The following is a 16443-nucleotide window of genomic DNA, read 5'->3' on the forward strand; positions in this document are numbered from 1 at the left end:
TAATGAAGAATAGACATTGACGATCTCTTCTGCATTGTTTCTTTTATTCTGAAACACCCTTCTGTTTCTTTCTAACCAGATGTTCCAAACTACAGCAAAGAAACTAATGAACCACTTCTCATGCTCCTCCTTCCTAATTGTTGTACCTGTCTAGCTTAAAAAATGATCCTTTAAAGTACCAAGAAAGGACCAATGTCGGCCAAGTTCAGATAATCAAGCGCACCATACCTGCCAGCTAAATTCACAGCTTAGAAACAAGTGGTGGATAGATTCAATATCATTATTACATAATACACAAACAGTATTATCCTGATTGACAATTTCAAGACGATCCAGTCTTTTTTTCGTATTCACCCTGCCTATCAAAACAAACCAGGCAAATAACTCAACTCTTGGAGGGACAACACCTTTCTAAATAGTCTTAGGAATTATTAATGTTGTCTCATTGTAAGTTTTGTCTTGTCAAATTTTCTACGGAGTATTGATAAAACTCTAAGCAGTACCGAAACATTATTGTTTTTTTTTAATAGCATGGAAAGTCTACTTTTGATGTATAGTTAGTTTCTTCTTTTTATTTATTTGTAGAATAATTTAATTATATAACTGTTTCCAAATGAACAATTACTTTCATAATACAAAAAAGGTAGCTCTTCATGTAGCTTGTACATAATGTTTGTTAATCCCGATGGTTAAATTTTTCTTACCATACTTTAATTAAAGAATAATAGTGCAAGTACATTCTAGAGATTTCATAAGTTTCTTTCTTAGAGGAGGAAAAGAAAAGGAAGTCATACCTAAGCAACATAGCATTATCATTATCAATTACAAAAGCATAGTCGACTACATCAGCATAAAAAGGAGCAAAAGAATGGTATTAATGGGCATGATTTGAATGAACTTTTGGTTTGTTTCAATCTCACAGGGTTAATTTTTTTGTGCTGATATTTATCATTATGTCTCTTTTCAACTTACATCTTGCTTTAGATGGAAACTTAGGTGCAATTAACTTTATGTGAAATTGATAAATGAAAATCGTTAAATTTAATAAATTTGATTAAATTATCGTCTAAGGGACAACAACTTTTAACTATTAACTTCACATGAATTAATTGTACTTGAGTTTTCATTGTTATTGAATGTATGTGTAAAACTAATTTTAAAAAATGATTGCAGGAGAGTATTGAAAAGAAGTGCAGCATAAGTAGTTTCCGATATAGGCTAATTCATTAGAGAAGAAAACATATATTTATATATATAAGTGTGTGGAAAAAAATACAAACACAAACTGAAACTAGTAATCTCAGATATTCGTCTCACACAAACAATTAACAAGTGCCATTCTCATGTTCTTGTTTGCCAAAACAAAATGAATTGTCCAACCACCCTTTATTCTTTGCTCTCTCAACATATTTTGCAAACTGAGTTCTAGCATCAGGAACATCCAAAGCCAAATCATCAAGAGATTCTGCAACTCTTCCAAACCCCTTCATCATTTGGTTGAATGTTATTAGTCCTGATTCAAAGCATTCTTTGAGTAGTCCCCATAACCTCTCATTCTTCTTCTCCATGATTGTCACCAAAGATTTCTTAACAACTTCATGGTGGAAGAATGGCATTCCTAATTCTTTTATACAGCGACAAGCTTCTCTTATATCGCCGCCGGATTCATACTCTTCTAGAAGCTTCCCTATCTTGTCCTTAACATCTTCCACGGCCCAACCGGTCCTGCTGCTTCCTCCTCCACCCCAACACCTCAAGATTCTCTCCCCTGAGAGAGTTGCCTTCAGAGAAGACTTTGCCATTCTTAGCACTTTGCTTCCAATGGAATCCGGAGACAAACACTGAGATCCAATCTCCTCAAGATTCTGTGGAGCCAGGACTTCATCCACAACTGCTCTTGCTAGAAACATTGCAAGATCCTCAACAACAACAGGATTGTCCAGAGCAGTGTCATCTGCTGATTCAATCAGCATTACAAAACCATTCACCACATCATCGGCCGGGAAACAAAGCGAAGAAAGCAGCACAGAAGCCATTTCTTTCTCCCTATTCTTTCTGTCCATAGCCAGAGTTATCAGTTTCTTAACAAAGATTGCATTCAATTCAGCACTGTTGTTTTTGTTCTCTTGCTCTATGCAACTATTCACCTCTAATATGTCACCGGATAAAAAGTACTCCTGAATAATACTCTGAGACTTAATCTTGAAGCTTCTAGCAGCAGCACTATCTGTAATTGAGTTCCTCTCTGGCTCCACTGAGAGTGATTTCAATGATGACACACACAACCAACCCTCAGATGCTGCTTTAGATATTAATTGCTGCAGAATTTCGCGAGCATTCGGTATGTCAAGGGATAAATCATCAACTGTATCTATCAGCCTACTGAAGCCTTTGGAGATTTGGCTAGAGTTTATGAAACCTTCTTCAGCAGCCTCTTTTAGAAGGTCTAGTAGTGGCGCTTCGGCTTGGCGCCTCTCCATAGCCATTATAAGAGCTCTCTTAACAATTTCATGATGGAAGAATGGAACTTTCAAATCTTTGATGCATCTGAAGGCTTCTTTCTTGTCACCACTCACTACATACTCCTTCAAGAAATTGTTTATCCTTGACTTGACATCATCAACTGTCATATTCTTGCTGCCTCCCCATCTTCGCTCGATTATTTCTGCGTGGAGAGGAGCTGCAAGGTAGCTCTTCTCCGCTTTCTTCAAGACCTCGACCCCTTTCGAATCTTTTGGCAAGTAGTCCATCTGTTTCTTCAAGAATGCAGGGGGGAGAATGTCATCAACAACTGCTCTGGCTAAAAAAAGTGCTAGAACATCCACTGTGTCCGGTATATCAACGATCAAATCATCGGCCGATTCGACTAATTTGCTGAAGCCTTTGTAAACTTGGGAAGGGTGAAATGTGTCAGCATAGAGTGCAGATAACAGAATAGCTGCCATTTCTTTTTCCTTGTCATGTCTATCCATTGACATAGACACAAGCTTCTTGACAAAATAGTAGCCATACTGTGGTTTTCCAAGTTCTCTGAGTTCATCTATTGTTGCAACAACATCATCAGTTGCAAAGTATTCTTCCACAATTACTGTTGCTTTTTTCTTGTAATCCACCAAATCTGGTGGTGTTGTTGACTTTTTCTTTTCATTTGAACGCTCATATTCCTACAAAACCCATGTGTACTTTCAAAGATTTTGTCCTTATAGTATAAGATGATGTTATGAACTCTTTACCTCAGTGCTGTCATAGTTTGGATCATTGGGATCAAGAGTGCCATTGTCATCTGTATCAAGCAATCCACCCCAAGTACCTTTTCCTCCAGCACCACCTGCACAATTTTATCTAAAAGGGTTAACTATATGAACAACTTAAGACTTTTATATGTTAGTTACAATAATATACAAGAAATGATATTTTGATTTTTTTTTCTATAGTATTTAGTTAGGGTCTCAAGAGGTAGATCCTTTCTCAAGATTTTAGGTAGATAGAAAATGGAAAAATTGTCTTAGAGATATGTCGATTTTTATATATTTGTTTTTCAAACAAATTTGTATATACTATATTTTTGTCTTGAGGCAGTTATCAAGCGAAAAGTGAGAATCTTAAGGTTATAATTGGTGTTACTTAAATTATTTTTTTATTAATAATAGGCTTATTATTGTAATTATTTTTTAGTGAGAGTACATAAAGAGTACATAATATATAAGATGTAATAACTCAACAAATATTTTTTAAGAGAATTTTTTATTCTCTTCGATGACAAAAACTTATTTTTCGGGTTTTGTAGGAATATGAGCGTTCAAATGAAAAGAAAAAGTCAACAACACCACCAGATTTGGTGGATTACAAGAAAAAAGCCACAATAATTGTGGAAGAATACTTTGCAACTGATGATGTTGTTGCAATAATAGATGAACTCATTGCAACAATACATGAACTCAGAAAACTTGGAAATGATAAAATTAAGGTCATGATAAAATTGTGCAGGTGGTGGTGGAGGAAAAGATACTTGAGGTGGATTGCTTGATACAGATGACAATGGCACTCTTGATCTCAATGATCCAAAAAAAATTATTCTCATTGTTGAAGAGAATAAAAAATCTCCTCAAAAAATATTTGTTGAGTTATTACACTTTATATGCTATGTACTCTTTATGTACTCTCACTGAAAAATAATTACAATGGTAAACTTATTATTAATAAAAAAATAGTTTAGGTAGCAATTGGTAAGGATTGTTACCTTTCTTGGGACGTCCATCTCTTGGAGAATGTGATTGCCTATTGTTCTTTGGACTTAGGCTGGACTTGATTTGCACCCTTGGAGACCTTGGAGAATTAGGAGACCTTGGAGACTTTGGAGACTTTGGAGATTTTGGTGACTTAGAAGTTGATCTTGGTGACTTCGGTGAAATTCTTAATGGAGCAATGGATATTGAATCTGCATTTTCTGATGTAGATCCATGATTCTCACGATCCATTATGCTCGTTAACTCAATCAAGGCTCTACTCAATTTCTTAGGTCCATGTTATTTTTTCTGAATTCTTCCATAGACTATGATCCAAATTCTCTTTTATCCTACAAAAGTTATTCCAAAATTTTCTATATAAATATGAATGTTCACAAATGATTCAATTAATCTGAATGCTCAATATTATTAAAAGTGAAATGCACATAGTATATAAAAAGTGAACCGAAAATCAGAACTGAAGCAATATAATTATACCATTTAACGTGATCAACATAAAATGTTACAAGTCACCAAAAAACATAAAATGTTACATGCATTAGTGAAATGCACGTTTCCGTTACAAACTTCACATATTGAACGGTTTGCATTCATTTTATTATTTGATTTTGATTGTTATTCTTAGCATATTATACAACCATAGTTATATGAATTCACCAATGTACCAATTTACGTACTAATGCACAATTTATCTGCATGCCGAAATCGCCATAATCATACTTTTTACGTAAAATATTTTATATATGGCGTACTCCATACGCCATACCTCTTTCTATATAGAAACGTATTACTTTTCATGTAACTATATAAGCAACATACAAGATTAGTTACCTTTCAAGTGTATTGCTTGGCAGAGATGAAGCTTTAGGGAGAAGCGTGATCATGCAGTGAACGAAGGGATTAAGATTATTAGGCCTTCAATATTTCTTTGTTGTTTTGTTTTAAGATTGAAGTTGAATTAGTAACAGCTGCTTTTTTTGGAAGGAGTTAGTGATGGAAAGAGAAAAGACAGTGTTCAAAGGTAATATCCAAAGTTTAAGGCGTTTAATTTGTGTGTGTGGTCGGAAATCAATGTGGACCTTAAAAACAGTGTTGGATGTTACAACTTCACATTCTTTGCCTAAAAAAATGGCAGAGGAACTTGCCTCCCAAGACCAAGCAACTGAATGCTAAATTTTTATTGTGTAATTTCAACAAAATTTAAGAGATATATATACTTCGCCAAAATTGAGCAAGTTCTGTTAAATCCAAAATGTCAAAACTTGAGCCAAATATAATTAAGATTAATGCCTAATCATAAACATCCCTGCCTAATTAATTTTTAGTTTTAACATTCATTTATTTCAAGCTCAAATTTTATTGCTTGGAATGTAGAAATTACATTTTAAATTTCGTCATAGTATTTGTTATCTAGATTATTTTTTTTATTAATAATAAACTTACCATTGTAATTATTTTCTAGTGAGAGTACATAAAGAGTACATAATATATAAAGTGTAATAATTCAATAAATATTTTTTAAGGAGATTTTTTATTCTCTTCAACAATGAAAAGAACTTATTTTTCTCTCTCTTAAAAAAAATAATAATCTAAGTAACATGGTGATAAACCTATTATTAATAAAAAAAATAATTTAAGTAACAGTATTTAAAACTCTTCTCACACGCCAATAAGATATTGGATGGTCTTGCTTTGAACAAGAATTGAGTCAACATTTTTGTTGTTCTTCATTTTCATATTCGAATTCCAGATACAATGAATTATAATACGTGCTTATTTGAGTGTCATTATTTTCATAATTTTTTTTTTATTTTTTAACGTGTTTGATAAATTTTTAGTAGTAAAAATAAAAAGACTAAAAAAATAAAAAAACATCTTTTTTGAGAAAGTGTAATTTATATCTTTTTTAAAAAAATCTTTTTTCTTTAAAAAAATATTTAAAAAAAAATACTTTTATATTATTATATCCAAATATAATTGATAAATAAATTTTTTTTGGTATAAGATATCCAAACATAAAATTACTTACTTTTTCATAAGATCTTTTTAAAAAAAAATAACTCGAAAAAAAATCTTTTCTTAGAAGTTCACGCAAACAAACCCTACAGCTTCCATATAATAATAATATGTTTTGCATGCATGCATGTATATAGAGAAGAACAATCCCAAAAGAGAAATCGAACATGGCCAGAGTTGATACCATGGAAGATATTTTAGTATGAAAGTATGAATACTTTCATTTTTTCAGATAGTATCCAAAACAAGTTCTTCTGAACATGAATTGTAAGGCTCAAAATCTCTTGCTGAATCAGCAATGTGCATAAGCTATGCTGCTTATTCTTATGCTTATGTACAAATTCAACGCCCTGTCATATGGATCCTACTTATGTTTCAATGTTATCTGGTGATAGCGAGTTGATTAGAGCAAACAGACTTCATGTGCTCTGTGTGTCTGACACGTGTATACCACCAGGAGTTCACAAGAAAATCCTCCTTATTGTTCTTGCAGTGGCGCGAGATATTAACTGTCTCACCATATTAGCTGGCAACTGAAGTAACTGCTGCTGGGATTCTGGTGGTAGCTGTTAACATTTTACAAACATAGAAGAATTGAGGAAATAGCTACAATGCTGTATTCAAGAAAATGCAAACGATAGATTTACCTCAAAAATGATAGATAGAACAGGAAGAATCTCTTGAACAGATTCAAGTTGAGTTGGAACTAATGATAGGTTCTCCATGTGAAGTGTCTGGTTCTGGTACTGGCTAACCTGTATGATTCCCTGCATGTCATTTGACATAGAAAGGACTACTAATTTCCAATTGATACAAAACAAACTATAAACATGAAGATAAGGATTGAAATTGAATAAAAAAAGATAAATTGAAATTGAAATGTAAAACAAAAGGGATAGATTGTAATTGAATATAAAGAAAATCACTCTATTTTTTATCCAATGTCTTAATACAACAAGAAAGCGACTCCTCAACCTAACTTCTTTATATCATAGTTTGGAAATTGAATGGAAGGGAATCACTCAACCTTCTATCCAATTCCCCGATACAACAAGAGGGACTCACTCAACCTCACTTGTCCATACCATAGTTTAGCAATTCTCTAAACTCTCTATGTGACAGCTACAATAGTTTACGAAATATTTATAACCTCTTATTAAGTTAAAATAAAGAAAATCCTAACATAAAGTCCAATCTACTAACTAAATAAACAAAATCAAAATACATGACATTAAATGACATTCTAATACTTAAAAATATAAAGTAATAACTACTAAATAATACTTTAACTCTTTATATCTCGAACATTTGAAGCAAGTATCACCATCCCAACAATGGCATGTAAAGAAAGTTTTTAGAGAGAGAAATTTGTTCCTAAGATCATCATATCCATGAATCCATCATCATCTAGAATTGTGCAGTAGTTGGTCTATCTACAATTAAGGATAACTGAAATCTTACTTTGTTATCTTCTTTTCTTCTGGTCCCTGACAACAAGAGTAGAAGGCGTTGGAAGGTTCTGAGGTTGTTCACATCTTCTTCGGTCATTAAAGAGGAAAAAAGGAATCCGCTGAAAGGAACCCTTGAAGCAGCTGCTTCCAAGGTTGCTAGTCCAAGTGCATCAAAACCCTGCATTTAATTTTATTCAATTAATATTAAAGTTTTCATTTTTCATGTTTCACATTTCTATTATGATTTTAATGAACAACTAATAATAAACATACTTTAGCAAACTCTTGAACAATTATTTCTCTCACATATTCACCCTGCAAAGGTTCATTACAAATCCAACATCAGTGAGGAAAAAGTTGGAGGGTAGTTACAATGTAGAATGAAATTGGAACTGGCTGTTAATACCTTTTCTGTTAAAGTAAAAGAAAGTATTTCCTTCATTGCCATTCTGGAATCAGTGCCTCCAGGTTGTTGTTTAACTAAGGACTTTTCTGTTTTGGCACGAAGAGACTGAAAGAACCATCTTAGGTTAGAATTTTAAAACAAATTCAGCATAAAAGGGATCTTACTAGGGAGAAAATTGGAATGGTGAAAAAAGAAGAAGAAAACGAGAAAGAAAGATTTCACCTCTGTCAACAAAGACTCTAAACGGTCTACTCTGAAAACACCATCCTGGAAAAGAGGTAAGGAACCAAGGGCTAAGTTAAGAGCTTTAGAAAATATTACAATATAATTGAATAAAGAAATGAAACAAAAAGAATCCAATCTTGTCTTTACCTTATACAGAAGAGTCTCCAAAGAAGCCTTAAGCTGGGGAGAGCTGTCAGTAAGTACTTTTCGAGCGATCCAAGGGTAAGTACTACCCAAAACTTTGTAATCCGGGTTAAATCCAATTGCAATTCCTTCCAGCACAGCAAGGCTAAAAGACAAGATATTGTTCAGAGTTTGACACAACCATTTGTTTTAAGCCATTTTGTGATGTTACTACCTTCGAATGACAAGAGAGAAGTATGAAGGTATTCTAAATTTGAATTTATACCTGAAATTTTTTAGAGAACAGGAATAAGAAGATAAGTAGCATGCCAAAGGAAAACAAAACAAGTAGGCAACTACCACCAAGATGACAAAAATAACAGAGAGAAAATAATGTTACATAATAGTGGACAACTTACATGGTGGTTCCTAAGTTTCCTAAAAGGTCTCCAAAGCTGATATTGCGAACTCCTTGGGCAACAGCATTTTGGAAGACACCTGCATACAAATAATTCAGACAACAGAATTAGTAACCTCCCTTAACAAGTATTTTTTAAAACCTGCACAAGTCACAAGTATTTTTTAAATCACTTATTAAAGTAAAAACCTGTCAAAGCCTTTGTAACAGCTTCTTTGTCTGCAGTCGGTGGAAGAAGCCTGACAAAATTTACAAGTATGCTGTCAAGTACCTATCCCTGACTCAAAAGATACTTTATCATATACCTAAGCATCCCTCACTCAATTCTTTGGGCTTAGGCATGGACCATGCATAGGTCCACTAAAGTTCAAGCTTCATGATTAGAACCTTATTAGGGACAACTATACTGAGGACTTAAGCTACAAGGCTTATAAGGCTCAAGATCCTTCATTATATATTTCACATGGGCCAATCCTATACTGATAATACTTTTTGAAAACTGAAAGTGTAATGTAGAGGAAAACAAATACCCAAGAGTGACGAAGTCCTTGGACAATGCATCAAAATCGCGATTTACAAGATGGAGACAAGCTTGGATGAATCCATCACGCAATTCTTGTTTAAACTCACCTGTCATACCAAAATCTGGAGCAAAAGAAAGAAAAACAGAAAACAAATAAACAAAATATCATATTTAAGTTTATAATAACAAACCAAGAAGCCAAAGAATACAAGCAAAAGAGTAAGACATATAATCAAAATATCAAATTTGAATGTTCAATTACCTAAATATGCTAATTTTCCATCATACGTTCGAAGAAGATTTCCAGGGTGTGGATCTGCATGATAGAATCCACACTCAAGAAGTTGATTGAATGAGCAGTATACTCCTACCTAATCAGCATCAGGGAAATAATATTAAAAAGCTGTGCAGATTGAAATCTAGAACAACTTGTTTGCAACAAGTGACATTGTATGACCTCAATAAGGTAGAGATCCTTCACTTCTGACAACTTGTTCCCCTACAAACCCATAGAAAGATAACCCATCAGCAGACTAGATTTTTCCAGCAGGCATGAACGAGAGAATCCAAAAAGATAAATCCCTTTGTATACTTTCTTTCAGGAACTAGAGCTTAAAGAAGCATGAAACAATTTGGAATGCTATTCGTGCTGGCATATAAATCCATTTATCTAAGGAGGTTCTAGCATTCCAATTCAAACCACTACAAAGGAGGATGTTCTAAAATTGGAACTCTTCTATTAGGATATATAATAAATTTATTTGAGGAATTCTACTCCATGCAGGGATTGAAATTTCTGTGTGCTAAAATGTGGTGAGCAAACAGCAAATAGTAAAATACCTCAACCCATTCCATCACGAGAACTTTGCGCGTTGTATAGTCCATATACATCAAAGGAATCACCACATCAGGTATAGAGCCATATAACTGCCTGCTCATAAATAACAAATAACAACTAACAATTAAAGCATTAATACTGCATAAATTATTGCTAAATGAAAGCACAAGAAAAACATTAAGCTGCATCCATAAGAAGGGATTCTAACAAAAGAATGTTTAAGTCATATATTTCTGTAATTCTGTCGACCAAGCGCAAGCAATTTTATTGCATATTTCTATTTCTACAATGTATTCAGTCTATTCCTGCTCAAAGTGAATTGAAAGGAAAAAAATATTTAACTTTGACTGCGAAAAGTTTCTCATAATATTAAAAAAATTAAAGCAGTTTCTGTCAATTGCCAAACCAGTTCCAAGGGGAAAAAGATGCCTGCCACTCTCAGGGAACTGAGTTTTTTTAGATAAACTACTACCTAATCAAACCATATTCACTCGTCTTCACACCATACAACCTTGATCTTGGAGTCAGAATGAATCACATACTAAAAAACTTGATAACATGCACTTGCCTGAACTTGATTCCATTGCTTGCTTCATTATTGTAGTCCATCTCCTGCATTCAAGGTGATTTACCTGTATTCAATTTGAATTTCAAATATAAATATAAAATAAAAAGGTGGAAATCTGGTGGTCAGTTTTAATCAACAACTGCCTGCAGATACATGAGGAAACCAATGCTTACCCGGAAAAGACTTGAGGCCCACTCATCAACAACTCCCTGCAGATTTTACAAGGTCATGTTCAATAAATTGACGATCAACATAATATGGAGCAAAAAATATAACACGGATATAAACATTTCCTAAGTGGCAAAGATAACCATTTAGGTATGATACATGATGTCATTTAAATTCATAGCTAGCTTAGTTTAATCTTTCCAGTTTGAACATACTACAGAATCACCTGAACTTAGTCTAATCTTTGCACAAACTACAGAATCACCTGAAGATCAGTATTAAATTTGCCAGCTCTCTTAATCACTCCTGCCATAAAACGCAAGATTAATATATCAAGGGAAATTGCTGCTTGAACTCCCGGTCTTTGCACTTTGACAGCGACAACCTGTCCTGTTTTGCGAAGCCTAGCTTGATACACCTACATTTCAGAGACAGAAGTTCCATACTTGATGTTGTAAAATCTAAATTGTAAAAACTACACATGGAACGAAAGTACTCTAAAAAATTCTACAATCATCATCACAAAGACAAACACACCAAAATGAATAAAAAAATGAACCTGCCCAAGGGATGCAGCAGCTACAGGCTCAGGTGAAATCTCTGAGAAAAGTTCAACCAAAGATGATCCCAGTTCTTGTTCTATCATATTGAAAGCAACTTCAGTAGAAAATGGACTTATTCGATCTTGCAGGAGTGAGAGTTCATCCAGATAAGATGGTGGTATCAAATCCTACAAGGATGAATTCTTCAAAATTACATCTCAATTCTTATCTACATCAATCACTGTAAACTGAAGTGACCAAACCTTAATGGAGAGCCACAGAACAATGATCAAGTAAGGAAACTACAACACTTACAGCTCGAGATGATATAGCCTGGGCAATTTTGATATATGCCTGAAATTACAAAACCGAAATTCACAAAACGAACCAGTTGACATGTTGATCGGAAAACAACAACAAACAAGATATTTTCATTGACATTTAGATCAGAAAGCTTTCCAGTCTAGATCTAATATTTAGGAAATTTCGAAGGGGACAGATCAAACATATTAATCAACCATCATTCACATCCCAAAGAATGAAACCAAACAAAATGGAGTAGCAAAATTGACCAATTCACTCTTTTTCTTTCCTCAGTCACACAGTAATTTGACCATAAATAACCACCCTTCATTTTCCAAGTCACAGAAACACCAAGTTGGAACATAAATAACAGACGAACATGACATACCGGTCCAAGTTCTACCAATATCTTCCTAAGCTCTGAAGCTCTAACCTGCAAAACCAAATAACAAAACAATCAAAATTTAAAATTGGAAAAAGAAAAGTTTTGATTCTTATATTGCAAACGACAACTCTCAGGTATCACTTCCTCTCCTTAATAGATGTCAAAAACTTCTTCGCTTTAAACAAGTCAAAATTCTCAACTTTCTAGCTAAAACGTTCGAATAGAAGAAACAATCTCCTTCAAAATAATCAACATTCTATATTCAAAAACAGAACTTCTCAATGGAAAGAACCAGAAACCATTTCCTGCAACAATTAATTCACCTTAAAAACAATAATTTAAAAATTCAAAGTTGAAAAAAGAAAAATTGCACAAGCTGCGGGAAACCTGAAACATATCATCGGAACGGTCCATGAGAGTGTCAACGTAGCGAAGAGCGAACCACTTTCCGAAAGAGATTCCGGTCTGAACCAGGCGCCGAGCCACCACCAGAGGCTTCCGGTAGTAAATGGCGGCGATCTTCGAGATGCTGTAATCCGCCAGCGAGTCAGCTTCCGTGGCGCTCAGCTCGAACAGGTAGCCTGACTTCGCCGTGAACGAGTCCCCATCGGCGGCGGCGGCGCATCTGACTGAGCATCGGCGGGAAGAAACGGCGACACGCGGCCGAAGAGGGAGAGAGGAGTAAGAAACAGAAGGGAAGGTAGAGAGAGAAAGCATTTTGGTTGAAGCGTTTCAGAAGATTCTTGAGTACTGAGCTTAGAAATTCAGTTGCAAATTGAAGGCATAGTTATAAGAGAGTTTGTTAGGAGTTAGTTTTGGAAGTTAGGATGCATGTTCATTCTTCAGTGTTTCAATTTCAGCTCTCACAGTTCTCTGAGTTCTTCACGTTTTGCGTTGGTGATTGCTGCTAAAGACTAAAGAGTGTGGCTCCGTCTTTTGCGACGGAAATTTTGTTGTCACGAAATCAATCAAATTTTGAAGTTTGAAGATGTTATCTGTGGTCCTTGTGTTTTCCCATCCTCATTTCTTTTTCCTCATTTATCCACACATGTTTATGAAATCACCACCAACAACTATTAAGAGAATAATATTCATTCAGTCTAGCCATAATAAACATCTTCCTAAATTAATTTTGGAATTCATCAACATTCTAACTCTTGACCTTTTGGATCTAGCGCTCTAATACATACCACTCATCCCAAAAGTTTCAACTGATAGAAAAAAATAACACTAATAATTATATCTCTAATACTCTAAACTTCTATTGTGCACATTATATAAATATTCTATTAACTCCTCGTACTTTCTCTATTCATAATATTGTTTTAGTTTCATATTTGTGCAAAATTGTAACGGTTTACAATTTTACAAGCATTTTTCTTTTTGTCTTTCTAATAGAAACTTTAATTCTGAAATTGCACACCAGTTAATTAATTTCCGCATTGGAATATAAAAATTAATATTTTGTCTCGTAATTATAACATCTGAATATTCTTCAGAAGTTATGTAAATATGGGAAAAATATAAACTTACTATTTCAAATCATTCTAATTTTATTAATTTTAAACACATTTACTTTAATAGACGTGTTTTGATAGGCTACTAGTACAGACAATATATGGCAATGTTATTTAGAATTTTAGATCAACAATGCTAGGAAATTAAGAAGGTATTAGCAAAAAATTAGTTGAATACTTCTGGATGAGTCCAAAATTTCTACGAATTAATATATATGGATGTTTCTTCATACTAAATGGATATTCTTTTATATATTTTTCGAATTTTTTATATTATAAATATGAATGTCTCTATTTCTTTAAGAATTTTATATTTTTTTTAAATTTTATAAATATTTAATTATTTTTGTTAAAATATATCTGGATATTTCTTTTGTTAAGTATTAAGATATTTTTTTTCATATTAAATAAATAATTTTTTTTATATTTTTTTTTAAGAAGATCAATTAAACATGCATAGTACTCTAAGGTTAATTAAATTTATTAAATTTTACAATCTGCACTCGCTTGTTTAAATACCAGTTGCGCCTCAGTTACAAAACCGGCATGATTACAAGCAGATAATACGGCGAATAAGATAATTGCGTCTCACTTCACTTCACTCCTCTCTCTTGCATTTCATGAAAAAATTACAATGCTTGGTCACCACATCTATAAAGACCATAGACACTGATCAAAGTACTCCATGAAAGAGAATCTCTATTTGGCATTTCTAGGAATATCTTAATTGAGTCATCCAAACAACCACATTTAACATACATATTTATAAGTGCATTTCTTACAAAGATGTGTGAACTAAACCCAAATATATACATATTTATAAGTGCATTTTCTACAGAGATGTTGAACTAAACCCAAATTTAAAGACATAGCCATGAAATGTTCAACCATGTTTCAGTGAAGATAAATTTTTGGGACTCCAATAACACATCTGATTCATAAAAAAAACGGTTCTTGTCGACGGTGACAAATCCGACGAACCAAATATCGGTGATAGAAGAGGAGTGGATCGTAATGGAGAGACGGAGAAAACCTAACGATGAAATTTGTGTGTGTGATTGTTGGAAGTGGATAGGTTAATGTAAAAAAAAAAATAAAATTTTTTATAGATTTTAATTAAATTTAAAAAATTTAAAATTAATTATTAATATAAATTAATATGATTTTGTTTAGTTTTTCATTGATAAACTCTTAGTTGCATATATTTTTCTTTAAAAAATTTACTAGTTTCTAAAATCAAAATAACAAACTATTTCCATCATATACAACTAATTAAATATTATATAGACAGTTTTATATATGTAGTCTTTTATAACATTAATTAATACATATTTCATGAACTCAGAAGATATATCTTATGTATCTCCCTCCATGTTAATTAACTATATTCAACCCTCAATAACACTGCAAAATCATAAACCAAAACCGCCACTCTGAACATTCATACATATCATAAAATACCACACAAAACAAGTTGAAATGTGAACTATAATCTTGATAATAAAAACATATATACTCCGATCAAATTTGCAGGATAACTAGGCCACATGGATCTGCCTCACATTCTTATTCTGCTGCGACTCGCTCTCCACCTTCTTTGGCACATTCACAGTCAGCACTCCATCCCGCAGAGTGCAATCTACGTTCTCCAAGTTGGCATTCTCCGGCAGGCGGAACCGCCTCGTGAAGCTTCCTCGGCGGCACTCCACGCGGTGCCACTTATCGTTGGTGTCCTCACTCTCCTTGACTCTCTCCCCGCTTATCTGGAGTACGTTGCCGTCTTCCACTTGCACCTTGAGGTCCTCTTTCCTCACCCCTGTTCATATTATTATTTCGGTTTCCCCAAAAGTCGTTGATCATTGATAATATAGACCTCGCTAAGTTGCAACTACGAGATACCATTGCACTTATTCCTATCACACATCCTATTGCTGCTCCCTCTTTATCTTTCATATAGCTATATGAATGCTTAATTGATTTAATATGTTGGATTGCATTGAAGTTTATAATATAAAAATAAAAAATATTATGTACATCAGCTACCATGCATATATTTTATGTCTTATGTGTTGTATGCATTTGTGTCTTATTTAACTTAATCTTTTCTCTGCACTTTGTATAAATATATAATAATATGTTTTTTAATTTATTTTAATTTAAAATATATTTATATAAAAGTGACTAACCAGGAAGATCAGCACGGAAGATGTGAGCATTATCAGTCTCACGCCAGTCAACATGAGCATGGGAAAGAGCAGAAGTTTGGTCACCGCCGCCATAGTAGTTGTTAGAAGGGTCCCACAAGCCGGTGAATGGGGATGCATAGAAAGGGTCACGCCACTCATCACCACCTCTCTGCCCTCCACGGTATGATCCTATCCAATCCATACGGTATATGTTGATGTTGTGAGATGTGACCAATGATGCTGTCTAAGGAATTTATTTATAGTGGACAAAGAGGGATACAAAAAATGGGGTGTGTCATCATGTGCATGCGGGATCATGGTTTTCTGATGGGCACGTAAGAGAAGTTGTGTGCCACGTGCATGCATAAGAAGTTCAGAACCGACTACTGCTAACATCTAGTATCTTCTCACCCAAAGTGTTAAGTTCAGATAGAAATGAAATAAGTCAAATAACTATATTGATCTATGAAAGATTAAAATTTTGACAACTGGATTTCAAAAGATATAAATGGTAAAATGACTTTTTA

At 33.7% G+C, this 16443-nt stretch overlaps 3 protein-coding genes across 6 annotated transcripts; all 3 read right to left on the reverse strand.

Moving 5' to 3' along the window:
• Positions 1 to 1318: 1318 nt before the first annotated feature.
• LOC112751990 (MA3 DOMAIN-CONTAINING TRANSLATION REGULATORY FACTOR 2-like) lies at positions 1319 to 3108 on the reverse strand. The gene has a single exon (XM_025801349.3). The coding sequence runs from the start codon at positions 2976 to 2978 to the stop codon at positions 1326 to 1328; it is 1653 nt and encodes a 550-aa protein (XP_025657134.2). The 5' UTR covers positions 2979 to 3108; the 3' UTR covers positions 1319 to 1325.
• A 3312-nt stretch (positions 3109 to 6420) lies between these two features.
• LOC112751991 (uncharacterized aarF domain-containing protein kinase At1g71810, chloroplastic) lies at positions 6421 to 13257 on the reverse strand. Of its 4 annotated transcripts, none has more exons than XM_072218213.1 (21): positions 12601 to 13257; positions 12217 to 12261; positions 11841 to 11879; positions 11543 to 11713; positions 11249 to 11401; positions 10989 to 11024; positions 10812 to 10859; positions 10250 to 10336; positions 9867 to 9908; positions 9672 to 9780; positions 9417 to 9531; positions 9076 to 9125; positions 8888 to 8966; positions 8704 to 8754; positions 8493 to 8634; positions 8343 to 8387; positions 8121 to 8225; positions 7988 to 8029; positions 7725 to 7892; positions 6911 to 7018; positions 6421 to 6829 (listed from the first exon to the last, which is right to left on the reverse strand). In XM_072218213.1, the coding sequence occupies exons 1-21, from the start codon at positions 12928 to 12930 to the stop codon at positions 6725 to 6727; spliced, it is 2070 nt and encodes a 689-aa protein (XP_072074314.1). In that variant the 5' UTR covers positions 12931 to 13257; the 3' UTR covers positions 6421 to 6724. The 4 variants fall into 4 exon arrangements, with proteins under 4 accessions (XP_072074314.1, XP_072074313.1, XP_072074316.1 ...); XM_072218212.1 differs by having other exon boundaries at positions 6911 to 7030; XM_072218215.1 differs by lacking the exon at positions 8704 to 8754.
• A 1888-nt stretch (positions 13258 to 15145) lies between these two features.
• On the reverse strand, positions 15146 to 16185 carry LOC112751992 (16.9 kDa class I heat shock protein 2). The gene is made up of 2 exons (XM_025801353.2): positions 15917 to 16185; positions 15146 to 15546 (listed from the first exon to the last, which is right to left on the reverse strand). Exons 1-2 carry the CDS (start codon positions 16116 to 16118, stop codon positions 15269 to 15271), a joined length of 480 nt encoding a protein of 159 aa, XP_025657138.1. The 5' UTR covers positions 16119 to 16185; the 3' UTR covers positions 15146 to 15268.
• Between the last annotated feature and the right edge of the window lie 258 nt (positions 16186 to 16443).

This window comes from Arachis hypogaea, chromosome 15, assembly GCF_003086295.3.
Source record: "Arachis hypogaea cultivar Tifrunner chromosome 15, arahy.Tifrunner.gnm2.J5K5, whole genome shotgun sequence".
Lineage (NCBI taxonomy): Eukaryota > Viridiplantae > Streptophyta > Magnoliopsida > Fabales > Fabaceae > Arachis > Arachis hypogaea.